A 21,179-nucleotide genomic window follows, 5' to 3' on the forward strand; every position below is an offset into this window, starting at 1 on the left:
CAGCGCAGGCCGGAAAAGGTACTTCACTTGCCTTGCCCAAAAATATTTTTCAAAGAAAAAGTTCTCACAGTCGAAAAATTGCTAACGTGCACTTAAAATAAATAGGTAACCAAAGAGCAGGAATTCACAACTCAACAATGTAATTATTTCCAGTGGATGTGAAACAATATATCTCACATGCTGGCTTTCGCACGTCCAAGCAGATCGGAAAAACTAATCGATGGATCATCATCATTTGCTAAGCAATTTTCTGGCGGTATTAAAACAATAACCAAACTAATGAAGTAAATAATGATATCAATTATAAAAGCATTGTTGTAATATTTTTCAACAGAACTGTCTTGACTTTCGGACTTTTATTTTAAAAAGAAAGCCTCATCCCCGTCACAACCGGTGTAAATGTGCTGCAGGAGCTCGTGTTCGCCGCCAGCTGTCGCTGTATCTATGGAAATACGCTGCTAGGATCCGATGTGCGCATGCGCAGTGGCGCACAACGCTGGGCAAGGGCATTAGGAGAGAAGTGACATTTGCTTAACGTTGACAACTGTTTCGTATTCTTTATAAATCATACAGACGTTTACGTTAATTGGATTCATATACTTATATCTCTGCGTGTAGATCAGACGCATCGCTGCTTTAGATCTGATTGACTGTGAGCAGGTATGCATTCATGTTTACAAACAGGACTAACACAGGCTGGGATCTAACATATGAATACTAACTATGATCTGACCGAGTTCAGCGATAATCTTTGTGTTGATTTCTCTTATCATTTGGTATATTCAGCTCGTTATCATTTGTCTTAAAGGTCTGAGTTTATCGGATGGTCGGTAACGTTAGTTTGATTGTGTTGATTTGTGAAGTATGACTAAAGCGTGACGTGCATGTGTCAGGCTGGAACTCTGCAAATCCACGTCAAATGTAAATTATAAATGTAGCTTTAAATATTTGCTTCATATATGACGCGTAATATGTATCAGACTGCATATAAAGATGTTAACTTCTATGTTAAGCTTTTTTATTAATCTTTGAATTGAGATGTAAATCCAACGTATTTAATGTTAATAATAAAACCATGAATACAATGGACAAGAGAACAGCAATGAAAAGTATACATCGATAACTAAAGAGCATTTTGTGGAGAGTTGGCGCATGCGCAAACTGTCATGATTAAAATAGAAATGTCTGCCTACATTGTAACAGCTTGTAAAAAGTCATTAAAGTCCTCGTGAACCGGAAGTTGGCATATTTAATTTAAGCACGTTATTTTGCCATGCTTTCTTTGTTTGTAAGTCACCTCACCTCAGCCTGAATTAATAAATATGAAAGTAAATGACTAATATAGTCAGACATGTGGGTTTGCCGGTACAACAAGGACATATTTTCTCATTTGTTTCCAGAAGTGAAGGAGGGAGCTGCACCTGTGAAGGAGAGGTGTCTTATAATGCCATCACACTGACACAGACGCAGTCTGCAGACGGGGCGCTACAGCATCCTAACTTGAATGGCGGTGTGCAGAGGGGGGGTCTCTCTTTGGGTGGGGTGTGTCAGGAACCAAGGCGGCTGGCAACCGGTGACCAAACAGTGCTGGAATTTATGTCAGGTAAACACACGTTTTATACAAAAAGTATATGTTGACTTGGGGATGTTGTGGAGTTTGTGGCGACTAAAAGTGACCCTGTTCGGTCACCAACCTTCTTCAAAATATCTCCTTTTGTGTTTTGAGGGTGAAATAAAGTCTTAAAGGTTATACGAAATGATAAGAGGGTTAGTAAATGATGACAGAATTTTCTTTTTTGGGTGAACTATCACTTTAAGGACTTCATTTTAGGAATTTCTTTGCATTTGAGTAGCAAAATAATGAAGTAGTGGTATCTGTAAATGTTTCCATAACTAACAACACTATTTCAATTTAAGTACACTAGTCTCAAGGTCATTGTTAATGAATACATAAAGATTTATCACGCTATATGGTAAAGGACTTCTTGTCTTGTTTTTATATATATATATATATATATATATATTAAATATTATATATTCGCTTCAACAGATGAATTAACAAATATTTAAAATATTATTGCGATAAATCAAAGATGTCAAATATCTTGTACATAAACTGTCATTGCTGTAGACCCACAGACATCGTCTTGGTTACAAAATGTCATTTTAACTGTTAATTCTTTTTTATTTGTACTTTTTAGTTCTAGGGCCTACAACCAATATATCTATCTGTATTCTTTCTCTGTTTTGTAGACCACCGAGTTTCACCTGCACGACAACGGTAGGAACCTGAGCAGTGCATCGTGGGCTTTGGCTCCCCCAAACGGTCTCCGCTACCGGTCTGTTAATCGTCCATCGCTTTCCCATCCCTTCCACCATGCCTGTCAGCCAAACCCAGCTCACGGCCTTGAGGAGGAGGAGTGGGAGGAATCCATCAGCCTGTGTGTCCTCCTCAAACCCGCGGATACAGACGAGCAGCACGCCGAGGTGGAGGTGCCCCTCCTCGGGCAGGCCAAACTGAGTGAGCTGCTGGCTTTAGGACCCAGCCGAACCTTTGACTTGCTTTTTCCTTTAACCACTGTCGATGGTAGCAGAGAGGATGATATTAGCATTACCTGGAAGGCAGGGACTGGGGAGGATCTGAGGGAGAGAGGCTCCTTCAGGAGTCTGTTTGAAACGGAGGGCTGTCCCGCACCGTTTATGTTGGGATCCCGTTTCTATTGCTTCCACTGTCCTGGGATGGAGTCTCACTTTATGAAGGTAAAGAAACCGGAAACGCAGGACTATTCAGGCCTCCAGTGTAGCCCTGCTGAAATGAAGAGTGCGGACTGGAGCACCAGTCAGGAAGATATGGAGAAGGAGGAAAAACTGGCCCAGATGTTTGAGAAGCTGAGGGTGGAGGTAAGACGCTCTACTGTAGTTCCTTATGTAGATGTTGCTTTTTAGGTGCTTTCTGTTCTTAAAGGGATAGTTCACCCCCCAAAAAAATCTGTCATCATTTATTCACTCATGTCGTTCAAAACCAGGGGACGGATTCACAAAACATTCTTGCGAAGAAAATTCTTCTTAAGAAAAATGTTATTTCTTATATTCAAATTTAAGAAAAAAGTTAGGAATGTTACTGTAACAAGGTTCAATTAAAAGGAAGGAAGGAGACGACAACCGGCAAACATTTAAACATTTAATCAAATAATAACAAGAGAGTAAAAGACAGCCGGCAGCCCATCACGGACGACTGCCGGCGAATAACACAAACCACATCTAAAAGCCAGGCCTGGTCCTCTCTTATTGACGGTTCGGTCGCTCGCCCTCTTATGCCCCCGATCTCCTCCGTGATACGAGACCGGTGCGTGTACAGCTGACGCTCATTATCACTCACTCACCGGCCTCGACTCACGGTCTCGTCCCGCCTACTTCACTACATTACGTTTCCCGATTTTTTACTGAGAATCACGACAGCTTCATGGTTGTCTTAAATCTCAAAAGTTAAGATATTTAATACATATAATTGGTTGTTTCACATGTGACCTGTATTGTTTTTAGCCAGAATCGTAATTTTGACGTTTACTTGCCATTAAGGAATATTTATTTTGATATTATAATAATACAGTTTAAATCCCTTTCTGGGACAACGTGACTCGAAACAGAGAGAGGGTCACAAGTATTATGCCTTAGTAACAGGACTTTTTTTAAATGTATTTTTCTAAAAAAAAAAAACGCTTGCTAACATATTAACTAACATGCGTTGTAAATGCTGTTTAATGTTAATACAGTTTATATATATATATGCTCTATAAGTATGCAATGTGCTTGTAACATACATACAGTTTATTAGCTAAACATCTAAAGTTACCACATGAGCAAGCAAGTACAATCATACTGTTTTATTCTTACAACACAAATGAAGATGTTCTTAAGAAAATATTTGAGAACGTTTTAAGAAATGTTTGAGAATCCCTTTCACGAACATTCTTACGAACTTTCCATAATTTATCTTAAGAACTATCTTAGATTTTGTCTTAAGAACAGTTTTGTGAATCTGGGCCCAGTATATCACTCTTTTATTTTGTGAAACACAAAAGAAGATATTTTGAGAAATGTCAGTGGTTTTGTTTCCAAACAATGGAAGTAAATGGAGGCCAATGCTGTTTCAACATACTACCAACATACAACAGGTTTCAAATGACATGATGATGGATAAATGATCATTTTTAGGTGAAGTATCCCTTCAAGTGTCCTTCTGAGAAACTGTGTATTTATTGACTGAGCAACATTGTGTTCCAGCTGCCAAGTTTCTTTGTGAAGAATCACGACTACAGCATATACTCTGAAGATGTGGAGTTCATCAACGGTCTTCTGAACACCAAGACAAGGTACCCATATTGTAGATCAAGTGTTCTTTCTGACCATATAAGGTCTCAAAAAGTGGTCAAAACAAAGTCATTTGCCACTGACTTGCGTTGAGACTCTTGTTAAAGGGATAGTTCACACAAAAAGGACAATTCTGTCATCATTCACAAACCTGTATGACTTTCTTTCTTCCAAGGAACACAAAATAACATATTTTGAAGAATGCTGTTAATAGGAAACTGGCACCCATTCATTTCTATTGTATGGACACAAAAACAATGCAAGTGAATTGGGGCCAGTTTACAACACTCTTCGAACTATCTCGGCTGACCACACTTGGATATTGTATTGGAAGAATGCTTAGATTCTGTTTGTGTTAGTATCGACATCGCTTATTGATAAATGTCTCTCTGGTTTGTCTAAAGGGGTCGTGTGGTGTACCAGCTGACAGTGACGCTTTGGCGACTGATGTGTCTTTGTTACTATGCGGAGGCTCAGCTGGAGGTGCTGAAGCTCACCAAGCATCCAGAAGACGGGTCCATCCAGGCTCGCTGGAGAGTAAAAGGCCTGCCCTTCCACTCCCTTCTATTGTTCTTCTACAAAAAAAACAAGAGCCAACTGTACAAGTGAGACACGTTCTGTTTCTTCAAAGCTTTGCCTGTTTTTGTGTGCATAAATATATTTACTTTTTTCCCCTTCAGAACATATGATGCATTCTCCACCTTCTATCTCGGACCTGATGGACGGATTCACTGTCATAAAGTTGAAAAGGTGGGGCTTACCTGTCCACCACTACTGTAACACAAGAATCCTAACCAGGCATTAAAGAGACAGTACACCTGGAAATAAAAATCCTGTCCCTCGAGTTGTTCCAAATTTGTATACATTTCTTTGTTCTGATGAACACGGAGAAAGATGCTTGTAAGTTCTTTGACCGCGTTTACTACCATAGTAGGAAAAATGACAATGGTAGTCAAAAGTGCCCCAGAACTGTAAGCTTTCCTTCATTCTTCAAAATATCTTCTTTGGTGTTCAAAAGAACAAATCAATTATAAAGCAACATTTTCTAAAATGGTTGTCAGTGGTGGCCAAGAATTATTTGGTTACCAGTAGGGATGTGACGATTCACAGTGAGCCGGTTGAAAATGAACTGAACCGCAATATATTTTTTGAACAGCAGGGGCCGCCATGTTCACTGGAAACCTAAACGTGGACATGGTGATATTTCTCAAATGCAAAAAATTCAAGATAATCACAGACAGTATTAGTTTGTTTATATTAAAGAGACTTTTTCTATTATTCATTTGTTTTAAAATTGCAGTTTAGTTTTTTTATTTGAAATAAAACGATTTTATTATACAAATAAACGTGAAGCATTTTAGAAATAATGCAAGGGAAGTTGTTCATTTCTAATTTGTTTCAACTCATTTTGTGAAAATAAATCGCATCGTGAGATCAGAACCGTGAATCGTTACATCCCTGGTTACACTCATTCTTTCAAATATCTTTCTCTGAGTTCATCTAAACAAAGAAATGTAAACAGATTTGGAACAACTGGAAGGTGAGTAAATGAAGACAAGTTTCTAAACCGTTCCCGTAATCGCAAACTAACGCCACACAATCACACACATTAAGAACTCAGTTTGCATTAATATGCGGGCGGAGCTCATCATGACGTGACATAGATAGAAAACAAGGGACTGACAACAGGATGATAAACTCAGATAAACTTGAACTTTTGTCTTACTAAAAGATGAATTTATGAAAATCAAATGGGTTGCCTTTTTTGATTTATAAAATTGAGCTTTAGCAAAGCAAATGATTTCCTGCATGTGACCAAAGCTTGATCAAACCGCATCTCATCGGTTCATCTTTTCTTTGGTTGTCAGGTTATGCAGGCTCGGCCTCCCTTGCTGCCCAAAGTGACCTCACTGCTTGCGGGGGCTTTGGTGGCTCTAGGCATTCAAGAACACAGACCCGCCCTCAACCTGCTCCCACTCCTCCTGTCCTCTCTCCGACGAGACTGAGCTGCAAACGTGTAGACGCTCAGGAGAATGTGTGTGTGGTCAGACCATTAAAAAGACTGAGAAAGAGAAAGATGTGAAAATAATGTTATTATGTGTGTCGAGTGAATGTGATGATGGCAGCATTCTTTGGAAAAATTGAAGTTAAAATGGGTTATTCGTTTGATTTTCAACACATTGATCAGATCAACTCACAAAAACAAGTTCCTCCTGTAAACACAGCTGGTTTAGTTACAAAGCATAGTTAAAAGGAAAGTTTACACAAAGATCAAAATTATTTCATCAGTTATTCACCCTCATATCGTTTAAAACATGTATGTTACTCTTTCTTCTGTGTAAAACAAGAGAAGATATTTGGAGAAATGTCTCGGTGGTTTACTGTCCATACAGTGGAAGTCAATGAGGGCCAATGATGTTTGTTTACCGACCTTCTTCAAAATGATTTCTTGTTCTGCCCAAAAGTCATAAAGGTTTGGAATGACATGAGGGTGAGTAAATGATGAAATAATTCAGTTTTGGGTGAACTGTCACTTTAATATACATCACGACTACACAGAAAATCCATTAGCCCCATCATTTGAGCATCACCTCCTTCACTTAACAGGTGATTCTTTCTTGCCTAATGGACAAATCTTCACATAATATGGTTGTTTTGCGCACACATAAATCTTTACAGGTACAATAAATGGGCTCTGGACTTATGGCTGAGTTTGACTGATAGTTTCTTTTTTTCATCACAGCTGTTAAATCAGTCAATACAGCTTTAATACACAATGAAAGGTCCAGCTCTCAGATACAATTACAATAGGAATTGACCATAGCATGCTATACATCATGTTGGTATATATAAATGCATTTACTGAATGTTCCAGTACCTGATATCACAAGCAATTTCATAATGTTTAGGGCTGCCAGGGTTTTTATTAATTTAATGGGACAGTTCACCCAAAAAAAAAAATTCTGTCTCACCCTCGAGTTTCAAATCTTTATAAATTACATCTGTGTTTCTGATGAACAAAGGAAAATATATTTGGCCGAATGCTTGTAGCCAAACAGTTCTCTGCCACCATTGACTACTACAGTAGGAAAAATGATTGTATATATTTTATTTTGTGCTGTTTGACACAAAACACGATATTTTGAAGAATGTATGAAGGCAAATGTTTCTGGGGTACTTTTGACTACCATAGTCATCTTTCCTATGGTGGTGAAAGGTGGCCAAGAACTGTATGTTGAGTCACTGACATTCCTCCAAATATCTTTGTTTATCAGAACAAAGAAATTTCTTTTTTGGGTGAACTGTTCGTTTAAATGACGGTGATGTCAGAGACTGCTTATGCAAGTACTATTTTTAGGCATAGTTACCAGGACTTGTTTGCTCTTACTTTCCTTATTTGCTGGTTTGACTCAGTCAATATAGTGGCTTGGATTATCAAATTGCCAGATCTAATAATGCACTAGTCTTAAAAATCCCATGCTGTCCAAGTAACTTAAAACACTGTTGTACAAACCACAAATGAAATCTTCAAATGAAATGTCAGTGCTTTGGGTAAAAGAGCATATGTTTTTCTCATACGCAGGTACGATTTGTTTTATCACAAACATCCAATTGCTTTCCTTTAGGACAGACAAAGCATTTTAGTGCACGACTGAAATATTTCCAAAGGGCATAAAATAAACATGTAAAAAGATAACAGACATTGTACCTGGTGTTCATTTCTGTGCTAATGACCCAAAAACCCGGTGTGAATATGTTGTGTGAAAAATAAAATGCACACTGACATCAGCATCTTCAGCTTGTGTTCTTTTTTCCCCGAATTATATTAAAGGGATAATTCACCCAGAAATGTTAATTCTGTCATCATTCACTCACCCTCTTATCATTTCAAACCTGTCTGACATTTTTCCACGGAACACAAAAGAAGATATTTCGAAAAATGTTGTTAAATGGCCGCTAATCACTTGCATTGGTTTTGTGTCCATACAATAGAAGTGAATTAGGGCCAGTGCTGTTCGGTTACCAACTTTTTTCAAAAGAACTTCTTTTGTGTTTACAGTCTTTACTGTAGCTCAGTGGTAAGAGCATTGCGTTAACAACGCAAGGTTGTGGGTTCGATTCCAGGGGATTGCAAATACCTATGTAAAATGTATTGGATAAAGAAATGTAAGTCGCAATGTAAATATACATGTTTGAAATATCAAGTGACAGATGACAGAATTTAAGTTTTTGGGTGAACTATCCCATAAACATGTGTAACATCTAATGCTATAATTGTTCCCAATTTGCAATAACAGCATGATCTGTATTTCTTGGCATTAGGATAAGCGGTTGCGTGAAACCACTTCAATTTAGCATTATTTATACAGTAACTTTGGTATCGAGCTGGAATGGTTTAAAGAGATCACTAGAAAGGAAAAACGTTGATAAAATTATTGATTCACCTGCAGGTCGTATAAAACCTGTATGACTGCTCCTTCTGTGGAACACAAAAGATATTGTGAGAAACATCTCAGTGGTTTTGTGTCCATACAATGGAAGTTAATGATTCGTCAAAATATCTTTTGTGTTCTGCAGAAGAAAGGCATACAGGTTTAGAATGACATGATGATGAATAAACCATGAATGAATTTCAATTTTTGAATGAACTATTCCTTCAAACTTGATCAATTTAGTCAACGCCGCAATGTGTCCATTGAAAAAAATCTTGTGTTGATGTCACAATTTTATTATGATGCTGTTACCAAACTGACCACCAGTTTGTACCCTGTTTATGGAAAGTATTGTATCCATTTTGTTATAACTAAGCTACACAAATAATGTTAAAATTTGAATGCATGAAACAAGGCTAGACACAGGTGTTTGTTTAAAAAGTAATTCTACACTATTTTATTTCAACATCCACATTAACGGGAAACGTGGACATAGCAGCCAACAAGATGTCTTTGGCATGCAAGAAATAATACCAGCTATGCATCACTAAGGCTCAAAAACGTCTTCAATGAAGAAGTGTGCGTTCATGTTTGGATCTAACTTGGCTTCCCATATATCTCACCAAATATGAGCCTGTAATACAATACAATTGCTACTATTGTCAATATTAAAACAACTTATTACAACAATATACAGCTCATTTACAATACGCAGAGACATGAAGAATATCGAAGCTATTTATCACACGCCACCTTGAACTAGTTTGTTCCGAGCGATACAGCTCCTCTGTAGCTAGTTCACAGGTGGTCTATATTTAGTCCCTATCCACACATATGGCTTGACATACGAGTTGGAATGTGTCTGATGCAGATTTCGAAAATCTGGTTCCCCCATAGCATGAGATGTTAGATGATACTGGCTGTTCTATGCGAACACAAAGACAAGCCACATTTGTGAACTGAGCTGTCGGTCAGAAGTCTTCAGAGAAAGCTCTGTGTGTGTTAGGAAACCGCTGTTGGTTGTAGTCTGGATCGTCGCTCAGTCTTTTCTTAATATCGCTCCTCACCTGCAGGACGATGAGGAAAATGGTCTCACAAGCATTTCAAACACAGCTCTTAAATTCTTTAAATAGGCTTTAAATCTCTGACCTGTTGTGTGTAAGCTTCTTGCATCTCTGGTTCCTCGAGCTCCCCCTGCAGGTTATCAGGGGTAGTTACAGGTCGCACCCCTGCTGCACGGGCAGCTCGGCTCACCGCATCCGCAAGAGAGAGGGGAGGACCCTCACCCTGCCCTGTCTAAAAGACAAGACACATAGACATATGAAAGTGATGGAACATTTGCGCAAATTTGTCTGATCTAAAGAAACTTTGTTTATTAAAATGTGTTAGAATTGTACAGGAAACTCTTAGTTTTGCGTGAATGTTTCAAAGTAAAGAGACCTTTCTCCTCTTGGCTGGCATTCCGTGCAAATAAGCGTCGGAAAGAGGCGGCTGTGCTTTCATCTTCCTCTGTGTCAACATATCATGTCTTATGATGGGCACCCATTCCTGATGAACACATGCATATCAGAATGGCTTCGTTATTAATAAAGAAATAACTTAATGATTCTCTCCAAAGGAAAAAACTTCTTACAGGTGGAACAGTTGCAGCCCATGGCTCCACCTCTCCAGACTCCTCCCTTTCTGTCAATGTCATGGCAACTGCACCTCGCATCTCCTCTGGCTTGTGTGGTGTTGCTTCACGATCGGTGGCATCTCTTGAGGAGACCAGGACTTCTTCTGCAGTGGTGACTGGAGCAGGACACAGACCTTCCTCCATCTGCAGCATGTCATCAAATATTATGTTTAAAACAGTAGATGTACACACAACGAAAAAGTATAATCTTGTATCATTTCATTCCAAACCGGTGTGGCTTTCTGAGAAAAAAAAGATCAACAGTTCAGACTCACCTCCAGACTTGAGTTCTGCTCTCGTGCATCTGACTCTGTTCTCTGAGAGGACTCGCTCTGTATGTGAAAAAGATATCATGAAAACCCATATTACATGATGCAACATTATGCTGTTCACTTTCTAAGTGGATCCTGAGAAGGTGAATCAGACTAGAGGACCTGTCTGGAGATCACGTAATGCTGGATCTGGTCTTCTGTCACTGGATTGTGCTCTAGAATGACATGCAGCCTCATGGACATCATACTGGTCAACCAGTTTACCAGACTGGGGTTTACTTCTGCTGACATCCTCCTCTGTGAAACAAGACACATCTTTACATATTCCTTTCAAAAAGACCAATCTCACCTCATGAGAAAGAGTTAAGGAATCTTACGATGCGATGGTTGATAACAGCAGTAAGAGCCCTTTGGTCTCCTCTTAAGCAGTAGAGGTTGAGAGCCAGACACTCAAAGAGACCTTGAGTGCACAGGTACAGAAGACGTTGTCCAAACGTATTATCTGAAAAGACGGTAGAAAGAAAGAAAGCTCTTGAGACTGTGTAGAGTTCACTAATATTGTTTTGAATGTTTAACAATGACACTTCTTATGCTTGATCCATCATTTTAGATGCTGTATTGAATTTGAGTCATAGCAGTTCTTAGGCCTGTGTATGTAGACCATGCCCTTTAGTCACCTGTGCAACGCAGGATATGAGTGGCCATGCGTGTGAGCTGCTGTCTCAGGAAAGATGTGTTGGTTTGGATGATGTCCACTCCTTCTCGAACAGTCACTATGGACTGGATCACATACAGCAATGTCAGAGCATTCAATGTACAAAACATTATAGGGTAAATAGAAAGAGTCGAGACTTACAAAACTCTCTGCGATATACTCCTCTAGTTCATTGATCAGATCCTCAGCAGCATTCTACAAAAGATCATTAAAACCATTAGTTTTTCAAAATACAGTTGACAAAACTGTGATATTTGTAGTTTAGGATCCTGTTTTGTTGTTCATTACTAGTTACTAATTACATATTTAATAGTGTAATCAGATAACTGTACACATTTCTCTTTACTAAAAGTATTTAATTATGTTTAGGCTTTCAAAAACATGGTTCTTTTTAAAGATTCTAACAAACAGAGCAATTCCTTACATCATCACTGCTCGGGCCATAATTAACAACATCCCTTTACCCAAATTTCCCTAGAACAAAGAAATATAGAATATTATAAATAATCTATATATATCCGTTAATGTGCCTCAACCCGATCATTTTTAACAGTAACTCAGTGCCAAAAGGACGCTGAGGTGGTCATATTTAGTGCAATTGTTTGATAGAAGGGAAAAATACACATTTCTAGTTTTAACCTTATTTGTTCTTCAGACATTCCTCTTTAAAAGAAATGAAATACCACATTTTTGAAAGATAATCCATGTTTGTTTTTTGATTACTGAAATGTGTCCATTTTAACAGTTTTCTCATGAAGCATTATTTAGATCTCCTTATTTCTAAGACTGAACCTCATAGGGCTTAAAAAATTAGTTCCCAAAAGAAAAGTGGGTCAAGTACAACAATGTAAAAGGACCTTAAGGTATCTCTAACAGTTCTGGAGTTTCAGGCATGCAAAATTTGTAAGAAGAACACAAAAAGGCCCTTCTTCATTTATTTAGCTGTCACCATTGGCATAAAATGCATCAAAGATTGCTAAAAAGAACAGATTTATTTACTAACAGATATACCGAGCTCTGTGTGAAAAATAAAATGATGATGCTGGAATAGTTCACATGTCATTTTTACCCTCTCTAATACGGCTCCAAATTGAAGGTGAAAATTGTCATTTTTACCTTCCTCAACAAATTTACTGATTATTATTCATTGGTGGCATTTCATATTTTGGCTTTCATCACTATTGATGTTGGTCTTTAGATTCAAAATTCGAGCCGGGGAAGAAGAACAGCAGCTCAGAAATCTGTAAAAAGAGCTTTATCTCAGACTCACAACTGTAAAATCATTGTCATCTTAGACTCATGCTGGAAATCATGGCTGTAAACAGAGCTTTATCTCAGACTCAAGACTGTAAAATCATTGACAGCTCAGACTCATGGCTATAAAAAAAGCTTTATCTCAGACTCACGACTGTAAAATCATTGTCATCTCAGACTCATGGCTGTTAAAAGAGCTTTATCTCAGACTCACGACTGTAAAATAAGCTTTATCACAGACTCATGGCAATAAAAACAGCGTTATCTCAGACTCACGACTGTAAAATCATTGTCATCTCAGACTCATGGCTGTAAAACTGATTTATATCAGACTGACGACTGTAAAATCATTGACAGCTCAGACTCATGGCTGTAAAACTGATTTATATCAGACTGACGACTGTAAAATCATTGACAGCTCAGACTCATGGCTGTAAAACAGATTTATCTCAGACTCACGACTGTAAAATCATTCACAGCTCAGACTCATGGCTGTAAAACAGATTTATCTCAGACTCACGACTGTAAAATCATTAACAGCTCAGACTCATGGCTGTTAAAAGAGCTTTATCTCAGACTCACGACAGTAAAATCATTGAAAGCTCAGACTCATGGCTATAAAACAGCTTCATCTCAGATTCACGACTGTAAAATCATTGTCATCTCAGACTCATGGCTGTAGAAAGAGCTTTATCTCAGACTCACGAATGTAAAATCATTGACAGCTCAGACTCATGGCTGTAAAATAATTGTCATCTCAGACTCATGCTAGAAATCATGGCTGTAAAACAGATTTATCTCAGACTCACGACTGTAAAATTATTGACAGCTCAGACTCATGGCTGTTAAAAGAGCTTTATCTCAGACTCACGACTGTAAAATAAGCTTTATCACAGACTCATGGCAATAAAAACAGCGTTATCTCAGACTCAAGACTGTAAAATCATTGACAGCTCAGACTCATGGCTATAAAAAAAGCTTTATCTCAGACTCACGACTGTAAAATCATTGTCATCTCAGACTCATGGCTGTTAAAAGAGCTTTATCTCAGACTTACGACTGTAAAATAAGCTTTATCACAGACTCATGGCAATAAAAACAGCGTTATCTCAGACTCACGACTGTAAAATCATTGTCATCTCAGACTCATGGCTGTAAAACTGATTTATATCAGACTGACGACTGTAAAATCATTGACAGCTCAGACTCATGGCTGTAAAACAGATTTATCTCAGACTCACGACTGTAAAATCATTCACAGCTCAGACTCATGGCTATAAAAACAGCTTTATCTCAGACTCACAGCTATGTTGGCGTCTGTGGGTTCCCGGCCCTGGAGATAGTGCTCAGTAAAGAACGCTGTGAGCTGAGGTTGAATGCGGCTCAGAGGCTGAGGATTACCATGCAGGAGCAGAACCATGTCCACCATCGAGAAGCTCTGACACACCAGAGAAAGCAGATCTCCAAAGAAACCTACCACACAAAGAGAAAAAGTGAGTCACATCAACCCACTGAACACATTAATGCTCTTAAGAGGATTCTAATGTTGCGATTCATCTACGGTAACAAACTGCTGGGTGTGTCTCAGCTCAAAATGTGGTCAATCACTGTTGCGCTCTATTAGGCGTACATGTATGCTTTAAATTATGCTACAGTGCTGTGCATTATCCTCAGTAACAACAATAGCCAGAACAAGATATTTCTTTTCAACTCCCAAATGTCTCGACAGTGATACTCACCCACTGCATCTCCAGTCCCAGGTGTGAAGAGATTGCTGGTTTGGGAGAGTCTCTGGACAAACTGGGCGATGCTTTCTGTGTTGCCCTGACCGGCTCCAAGAGAGCCCATCATGGTGGAAAGGACTCCCTGCACGATGCCTGTGAAAAGCTCAGGGCTCATGGTCTCCCCACCTCCACTAGGAGGCTGAGGGGTGGTGGGGGCAGCCGCTGAGGGGGGAGTGGGTGTGGCTTGTGCAGGTGGAGGCTGCTGGTTTGGAGGAGGAAACACAGGCTGGCCAGACTGTGAAGAAAAGTGCCAGGTCAGATCAATGGGGAAACACTGGGAAATGAACCTACGACCTCTGCACTGCAAATGCATCGCTCTACCAACTGAGCTACAGGGACTAACCTGAACAAACTCAGACAGGCCCTGAATGAAGTTAGAGACCCCCGGAACAGTCACCGTAAAAGCACCTTCACCGGAAGCAGCTCCTACATTGGCTCCTGCAGCTCCACCCAGGAAAGAACTCAGCAGCTGCGCGAGGCTGTCCCCAGTGTTGACCTCCTGGGATTGACCCACAGACGCTGTATTGGTGGTGTGAGTGGAAGTCTGGGCAGATGTGTTGGCAGAGGAGGGGGGAGCAGTGGATGAGGAGGTAGAGAAGGTGAAGGAATGGGACGAGGAGGTAGTTGATGTCTGGTCACCTAAAAAAACATAACACATGAAATCACAGCTGTCCGATTAAACATCTGAAACAGGATTTGAATAGGATCAGGAGACTCACCTGTGTGCAATGGCATCAAAAGCTGCCCAACTAAACCACTGACCATCTGTGTGAGAGGAGAGGATGCCCCAGGACTACCCTTCATCGTGTGGATAAACACAGCACAGAAACAGAATAAAGTGAAGTAAATTTAAAAAAATGTTTTAGTAAAAAATAATAACAGTGAACACCATTGAACTAAGATATGTTCATACTTGGCCCGTCTGTTGTCCTGCTGAAGGGGGCACTGTTGCCCGCACGTTGATGGTAGTCCCCCTGGTGCCTGCAGACTGGGGAACGCGTGGGGATAAGGAGGGTCGTGTGATTATCACCCTGGCTTGAGGAGGTGGAGGGACCGTGCCCTGAGCACCCCCAGTGCCCTGCTGCTGCCCCAGTTGCCCGGCAGAGGCTGCGCTTGTCATGGCAGCAGCCTGCTGAGAGATCTGATGCATGATGGCCTGCATGAACTCTGGTGGTAAACCTGGAACGTGGAGGGGCGCAGAGGTGCCTTTAGAGGACAAATAAAGACATTTTTAGAACAGGAGACTGCTACTTTGTTAAAGGAATAGTTCATCCCAAACTCTCCAATCATAAATTGACGTTTCTCAAAACGAAAAAGACGTTTCTCAAAATATCTTCTTGTGTGCTCTACAGAAGAAAGGCAGGTTTTGAGCAACATGAGGGTGAATAATTGATGACAGACTTATAACTTCGGCTATAGCGAGAGGCAGAGAAACTAACCAGTCTGTCCAGCAGCGCTGGGGTTCTGTTGAGCTCCACTGTCTGAATCTGCTGCACAGAAACGCACAGATCAGCAGCTGACAGTTTAATAATGCCCTTTATAGAGGCAACTATCTACTGAATTCATTAATTGCTGGTATATTTAAAGATCAAGACCATGAATGACTGATGCAAACACAGAAGCATTAAGACGTACCATCCGGATTCATCTGCATCATGACCACAGGCTCTATAGTCTGGTGAGTAATTCGGATTACTCTAGGAGTCCCTTGACCATGGCCTGTCTGTTGATTGGCTCCAGCGGATGGAGGGGGAGGAGCCTGGCCCTGCTGCTCTGATTGGCCAGTGGCTTGAGAAGGCTGCGTCTGACTTTCACTCATCTGTCTGCCATTGGAGGTCATGGTGACAGTGGTTCCAAGGTTCATCTGGCAGGAGGTGTTTTCTTGTCAGGTTGATTATTGCTATTATTATGAATATGAAAAATCGAACATTTGTGGGAGCAGGCAACTCACAAGAGGAGAGGTGTAGTGGGACATCGGGCGTACCACGTGTAAGTTGCGGGGTGGCTGAGCGGATAAATTGCAGCGAAGGTCACTAAGAGCTAACAAGGTGTTGCCGAGGAGATGAAGCGATTCTCCAATCAAATTGAGAGTACGCTGATCTTCCTCACGTTCTTGTGTCTGCCAGGGGGAAAAAAGATAACTTAATCTAATGAAAACAGTGATGGGGCGCATGTCAGTAATAGGATTTCACTTATGACCTACATTGTTATTGTAGTCCGCAGAACTGGCTGCTCCAAGGATGGAATGAGTTCTCTCCATGAAGGGACGGAGTCGCTCTTCCACCCTTCGCACCTCTGACAGAACCTCCACCAACTCCAGTGGGCTCGGCTGACTGATAATAATGACAAATATGAGACTATTCAATCAGAGACAGGGCTTAAATCAAATAAAAATAGCTAAGATTTAAGAATCTTACTTTGGTCCGGAGTGACTTGGTCCCTCTGTCTGTGTTGTGGAGGAGGGTGGTGGTGGTGGTGGGGTGTCCATTTGTTGTGCTGGGAATGCTGAAGATGACTGAGGAGGCTGTGTTTCCTGTTGAGGTGACGCTTCACTTGACTGACCCTGTGACAAAATGTCTCATCATTAATGAATAAGCCCACTGTCCAAATCATGTTTTCTGCTGGTGTACCTCGCATTGATCGGTACACTTATCTGATAACAACTACAAATCATTTTTGCGACATTTGCATCGTTCATGTCGCACCTCAAGTCTGTGGACTAAGGCTTGGGTATCTCGCAGTAAACTGTCAGCCAATTGGAGCCTCATTCTGGGTTCACTCTGCGCTGATTGGTCCAAGTTGATATGGACATCCACAGAGCCGCTGCTCTGTAAGAGAGGAAACAAATGATACAGATTAAGCCAAAGATAACCTTTAGTTTCAAACAGGCTGTGACTAGACATTCTGAACCACCATATCTAGAGCGTTCAAGCAAATTGCTTAGAGTACAAGTAACTCTCAAAATATTTATGTTTTCTCTAGTGGTGGGCCGTTAACGGCGTTAACGCAGTGAGACTCTTATCGCGCGATAAAAAAAATGTCGCCGTTAATCTATTCTCAAAGTTGGGTTGGGAGCTGGGTCTATACTACGCAAGCTATGATGACTTTCACCTTGATATTTTAGCGCGGATGTATACCAGTTTAACTGCACTGTACGGGGCGAGAACGAGATTTTTCAACTCGCGTGATTCGCGTCATTCGCGGAAGCAGAAGCCGCCTCATCATCTCATAACCAGGGCTTCATTCGCGTCATTCTCGCCGCCTCATCATCTCATAACCAGGGCTTCATTCGCGCGATTCGTGCAGCAAGTAGGTCTATTGGCTCTTTGCATTAACATATAAATCACTCGCGCTTGACACGCCATTCGCGTTTGGTCTGAACACAACATAACGTTACTGTGAAATTACCGCATCAAACGTGACGTCCTAACATGGATGCAGCTATGAAGCTGCCGGGTTTGCTTCAGGGAATATTAATTTTTAAGAAGCTTCCCAATAGAAACATCGACAAGACTAAGGTTGTTTGCACCTTGTGCAATGCGGAATTGGTTTAAAAAAAAACACTTTCTCTCAACAGGTAGTGGTCTAGCTTTAGTTGAAACCAGTAACTTTGTATTGAGATCTAATGTATTATGGCTCCTGTATGACATATCGCTTGTTGCTCCCTCACTCTTTGTAAGTCGCTTTGGATAAAAGCGTCTGCTAAATTAATAAATGTAAATGTACTGTAGGAGCTCTTCCAGTCTCAAGTACCACCTAGACGCAAATCATCCCTTAGCTAATGCGGAAGTAAACACAAGTTCATCTTATTGAACATAATTTAATTTTCATCACCAATTATCATAGTAGAACAGCTTTCTCAAGCAGTTTGTGATGCATTTTGGAAACAGGAGATGAGCCCCTGGTCTAATGCGCCACCTGGCTTGAGAAACCCGTTCTCAAAGACTTACTTTTAGTCATTATTTGGGTAGCACACATATTCTGAATGCCTTCGGCAGAATTCAAATGAGCCATTTTAATCTAGATTAATCTAGATTAATCTAGATTAAAAAATTAATCTATGCCCACCACTAGTTTTCTCACACAAACATGTCAGACATTTATTAATCCACTGGAGTCATTTGGATTACTTGATGATGAATGTATGCATTTTTAAAGCTTAACCATATTGATGAAGACAACATGATGACATAATATTTTTCTGTGTGTTCAACTGAAAGCGGAAGTCATATACATATAGAACTAAATAAAGGCGAGTCATTTGTGAAATAAACAATCATTTAAATAATTATATTATAATAATGATTTTTTGATGAATTGTGACTTTTAATATACATTTCTGAATAGTCGGTCACTCACTCCTGTGCTGGTGTTCATCCTGACATTCCGCCCTGTTTCTCCAACACCAGAGAGCATCTGCTGCACTTGCATCTGGAAAAATGCAGACACTTTCTTCAACTTTCTTCATGTACGTATTTAGCCTGTACAGTTCTCCCATTTACAAGCATGCTATCTAGATAGAAAATAATTCCATAATACCTGTATTTGCTGCGGATCCATGATGTTCACAGGCAGGTTAAATGTGCCCAGCATGACATAGTTGTTGGCATTGCGGTCATGTGGAGCTCCTGTAAAAGCGGAGGACTGAGATGAGGTGGATCCCCCATCCGCTCCACCAGAGGAATCTGAAACACCACTTCCTCCACCCCCAGGCTGACTGCTCTGGGGAGGCGCTCGTTCCACAAGATGAATGACTTTTCCATCAACGTCTTACAAAAGAGGGGTTTAAAAAGATGTGACCATTTTTATAGATACAACATATACATAACAATCCTTTCTGACTGCTTTTATAATATATTGATAATATATTGACATTTTACACATGCAAATTGTTTTGCTAAAAGAATCAATGCTCTGTAATTCAATGCATGTCCCAGCGGCAGTAAAAATGAAAAGGTCTTACTGTATTCCGTGAGAGTCCTCTCATCTTGCAGCACTTTACCCTGGTAGATCAACCTCTGCTTATCCACTGGGATTTCAACGGAGGAAGCGATGTATTCTTTAAACTCCTTCACAGTCCACTGAGAGAGAAAGAATTTGTGATATGAAGAGGGATTTCCCAGTTTGATTGTGAATAAATATCAATGCCACTCGAAGTAAATCATAGCATCAGAATTTAGACATCTCCACACCTCTCCCCTGACAGTGAAGGGCCTGCTCTGAGAGTCCAGTGTTTTCACAGTCACCTCTATGCTTCCTGGCTCTTCCATGGTCCCTTTGTGCCTCAGTCTCTCTTTAAACACACAGAATGTCATATACACAAATTATAACTGAAACTTATCTTACAAATCAACAGCAACACAAAACCACATCTACTGACATTAGACAACGTTACAACACTCCCACTTTATCTACTAGCAGGCGCGCGTTCATCTGTTACCATAGTAACGCTTTCACGGTGTCGTATATTATAAGAGTGGACTAATTGTCGACACAGTAACGTCGCACGCCAGCAGAATGAGGTGAAAATTAACCAACATATAACGTTTTTGAATCAGACAATTGAAAGTGTTCAATTTATATTAGCAATAGCAGCGACCTGCCACTGTAAACTAGCTAACAATATTATTCACGAACGGTTTCTAATTCCAATTCACGCAAACGCTGAATATAGATAGAAGCAGTGTGTAGTTTGGTTCGAAAACAACTAGTTATATGACTTACTTTTCGATACTCCTGTGGTAGATCGGCGATTTTTAGATCCAAATGATAAATATTGTATTTAATGAACAACTATAGGGACATGGCTAGCTAATCGGCTAGCAAATCCCGAACCATTCGTTTCAGGAAATTACGTCATGTTCTCTTCCTGAGCTGCGATTTCAAAATAAAGTAGCGTTAAAAAATTAATTCGAAAATGAACTATTCATTATACGAGATACGACATATTAATAATTCACGTGTATGTTTTTCACTTGTATATTAAATAAATACTGTAAACTTTTTTTACCTCAATGTTAATTTTAGGCATTTGTTAATTGGTGGAGTTCATCTTATCAGATGTTTTGTCTCAAGCCAAGATTTAGAGAAACTAGTTCATGCTTTCATCAGCAGCAGGGTGGATTACTGTAATGGACTCCTTACACGTCTTCCCAAAAAGACCATCAGACAGATGCAGCTCATACAGAACGCTGCTGCCAGGATTCTGACCAGAACCAAAAAATCTGAGCATATCACTCCAATCCTCAGGTCCTTACACTGGTTACCAGTTACTTTTAGAATCAACTTCAAAGTATTATTAATTGTCTATAAATCACTTAATGGTCTAGGACCTAAATACATCTCAGATATGCTCATTGAATATAAACCAACAGACTTCTCAGATCATCAGGATCAAGTCAGTTAGAGATAACAAGGGTTCACTCAAAACAGGGCGAGTCAGCGTTTAGTCATTACGCCACCCTTAGCTGGAATCTGCTTCCAGAAGACATCAGATGTTCATCAACAGTAGATACTTTTAAATCCAGATTTCTATTTCTTTCTGTCAATCATTTTATGTAAAGCACTTTGAATTGCACTTGTGGATGAAATGTGCTATATAAATATATTCACACGTACTCAAGTTTTTCCTCCCTCGTTTAAGAAAAGCACCGCGTCCACAAGGAAACGCAAAAA

The 21,179-nt window shown here is 40.0% G+C and overlaps 2 protein-coding genes across 3 annotated transcripts; one reads left to right on the forward strand and one right to left on the reverse strand.

Moving 5' to 3' along the window:
- Nucleotides 1-439: 439 nt before the first annotated feature.
- On the forward strand, nucleotides 440-8,157 carry c25h6orf136 (chromosome 25 C6orf136 homolog). Its single transcript, XM_056742136.1, has 7 exons — nucleotides 440-660; nucleotides 1,401-1,603; nucleotides 2,254-2,901; nucleotides 4,285-4,373; nucleotides 4,776-4,976; nucleotides 5,052-5,121; nucleotides 6,240-8,157. The coding sequence occupies exons 2-7, from the start codon at nucleotides 1,505-1,507 to the stop codon at nucleotides 6,375-6,377; spliced, it is 1,245 nt and encodes a 414-aa protein (XP_056598114.1). The 5' UTR covers nucleotides 440-660; nucleotides 1,401-1,504; the 3' UTR covers nucleotides 6,378-8,157.
- A 961-nt stretch (nucleotides 8,158-9,118) lies between these two features.
- On the reverse strand, nucleotides 9,119-20,359 carry bag6l (BCL2 associated athanogene 6, like). 2 transcript variants are annotated; one of them, XM_056741811.1, is made up of 25 exons: nucleotides 20,229-20,359; nucleotides 19,697-19,797; nucleotides 19,468-19,585; nucleotides 19,044-19,273; nucleotides 18,864-18,935; nucleotides 17,210-17,332; nucleotides 16,922-17,067; nucleotides 16,708-16,837; nucleotides 16,456-16,623; nucleotides 16,140-16,368; nucleotides 15,944-15,991; nucleotides 15,418-15,710; nucleotides 15,224-15,302; nucleotides 14,848-15,143; nucleotides 14,460-14,739; nucleotides 14,024-14,193; nucleotides 11,608-11,661; nucleotides 11,429-11,531; nucleotides 11,129-11,253; nucleotides 10,914-11,048; nucleotides 10,755-10,811; nucleotides 10,438-10,623; nucleotides 10,245-10,352; nucleotides 9,954-10,100; nucleotides 9,119-9,871 (listed from the first exon to the last, which is right to left on the reverse strand). In XM_056741811.1, the coding sequence occupies exons 2-25, from the start codon at nucleotides 19,772-19,774 to the stop codon at nucleotides 9,776-9,778; spliced, it is 3,471 nt and encodes a 1,156-aa protein (XP_056597789.1). In that variant the 5' UTR covers nucleotides 19,775-19,797; nucleotides 20,229-20,359; the 3' UTR covers nucleotides 9,119-9,775. The 2 variants fall into 2 exon arrangements, with proteins under 2 accessions (XP_056597789.1, XP_056597788.1); XM_056741810.1 differs by having other exon boundaries at nucleotides 15,944-15,994.
- Between the last annotated feature and the right edge of the window lie 820 nt (nucleotides 20,360-21,179).

The sequence above is a fragment of the Triplophysa dalaica genome, chromosome 25 (genome assembly GCF_015846415.1).
Source record: "Triplophysa dalaica isolate WHDGS20190420 chromosome 25, ASM1584641v1, whole genome shotgun sequence".
Classification (NCBI taxonomy): domain Eukaryota; kingdom Metazoa; phylum Chordata; class Actinopteri; order Cypriniformes; family Nemacheilidae; genus Triplophysa; species Triplophysa dalaica.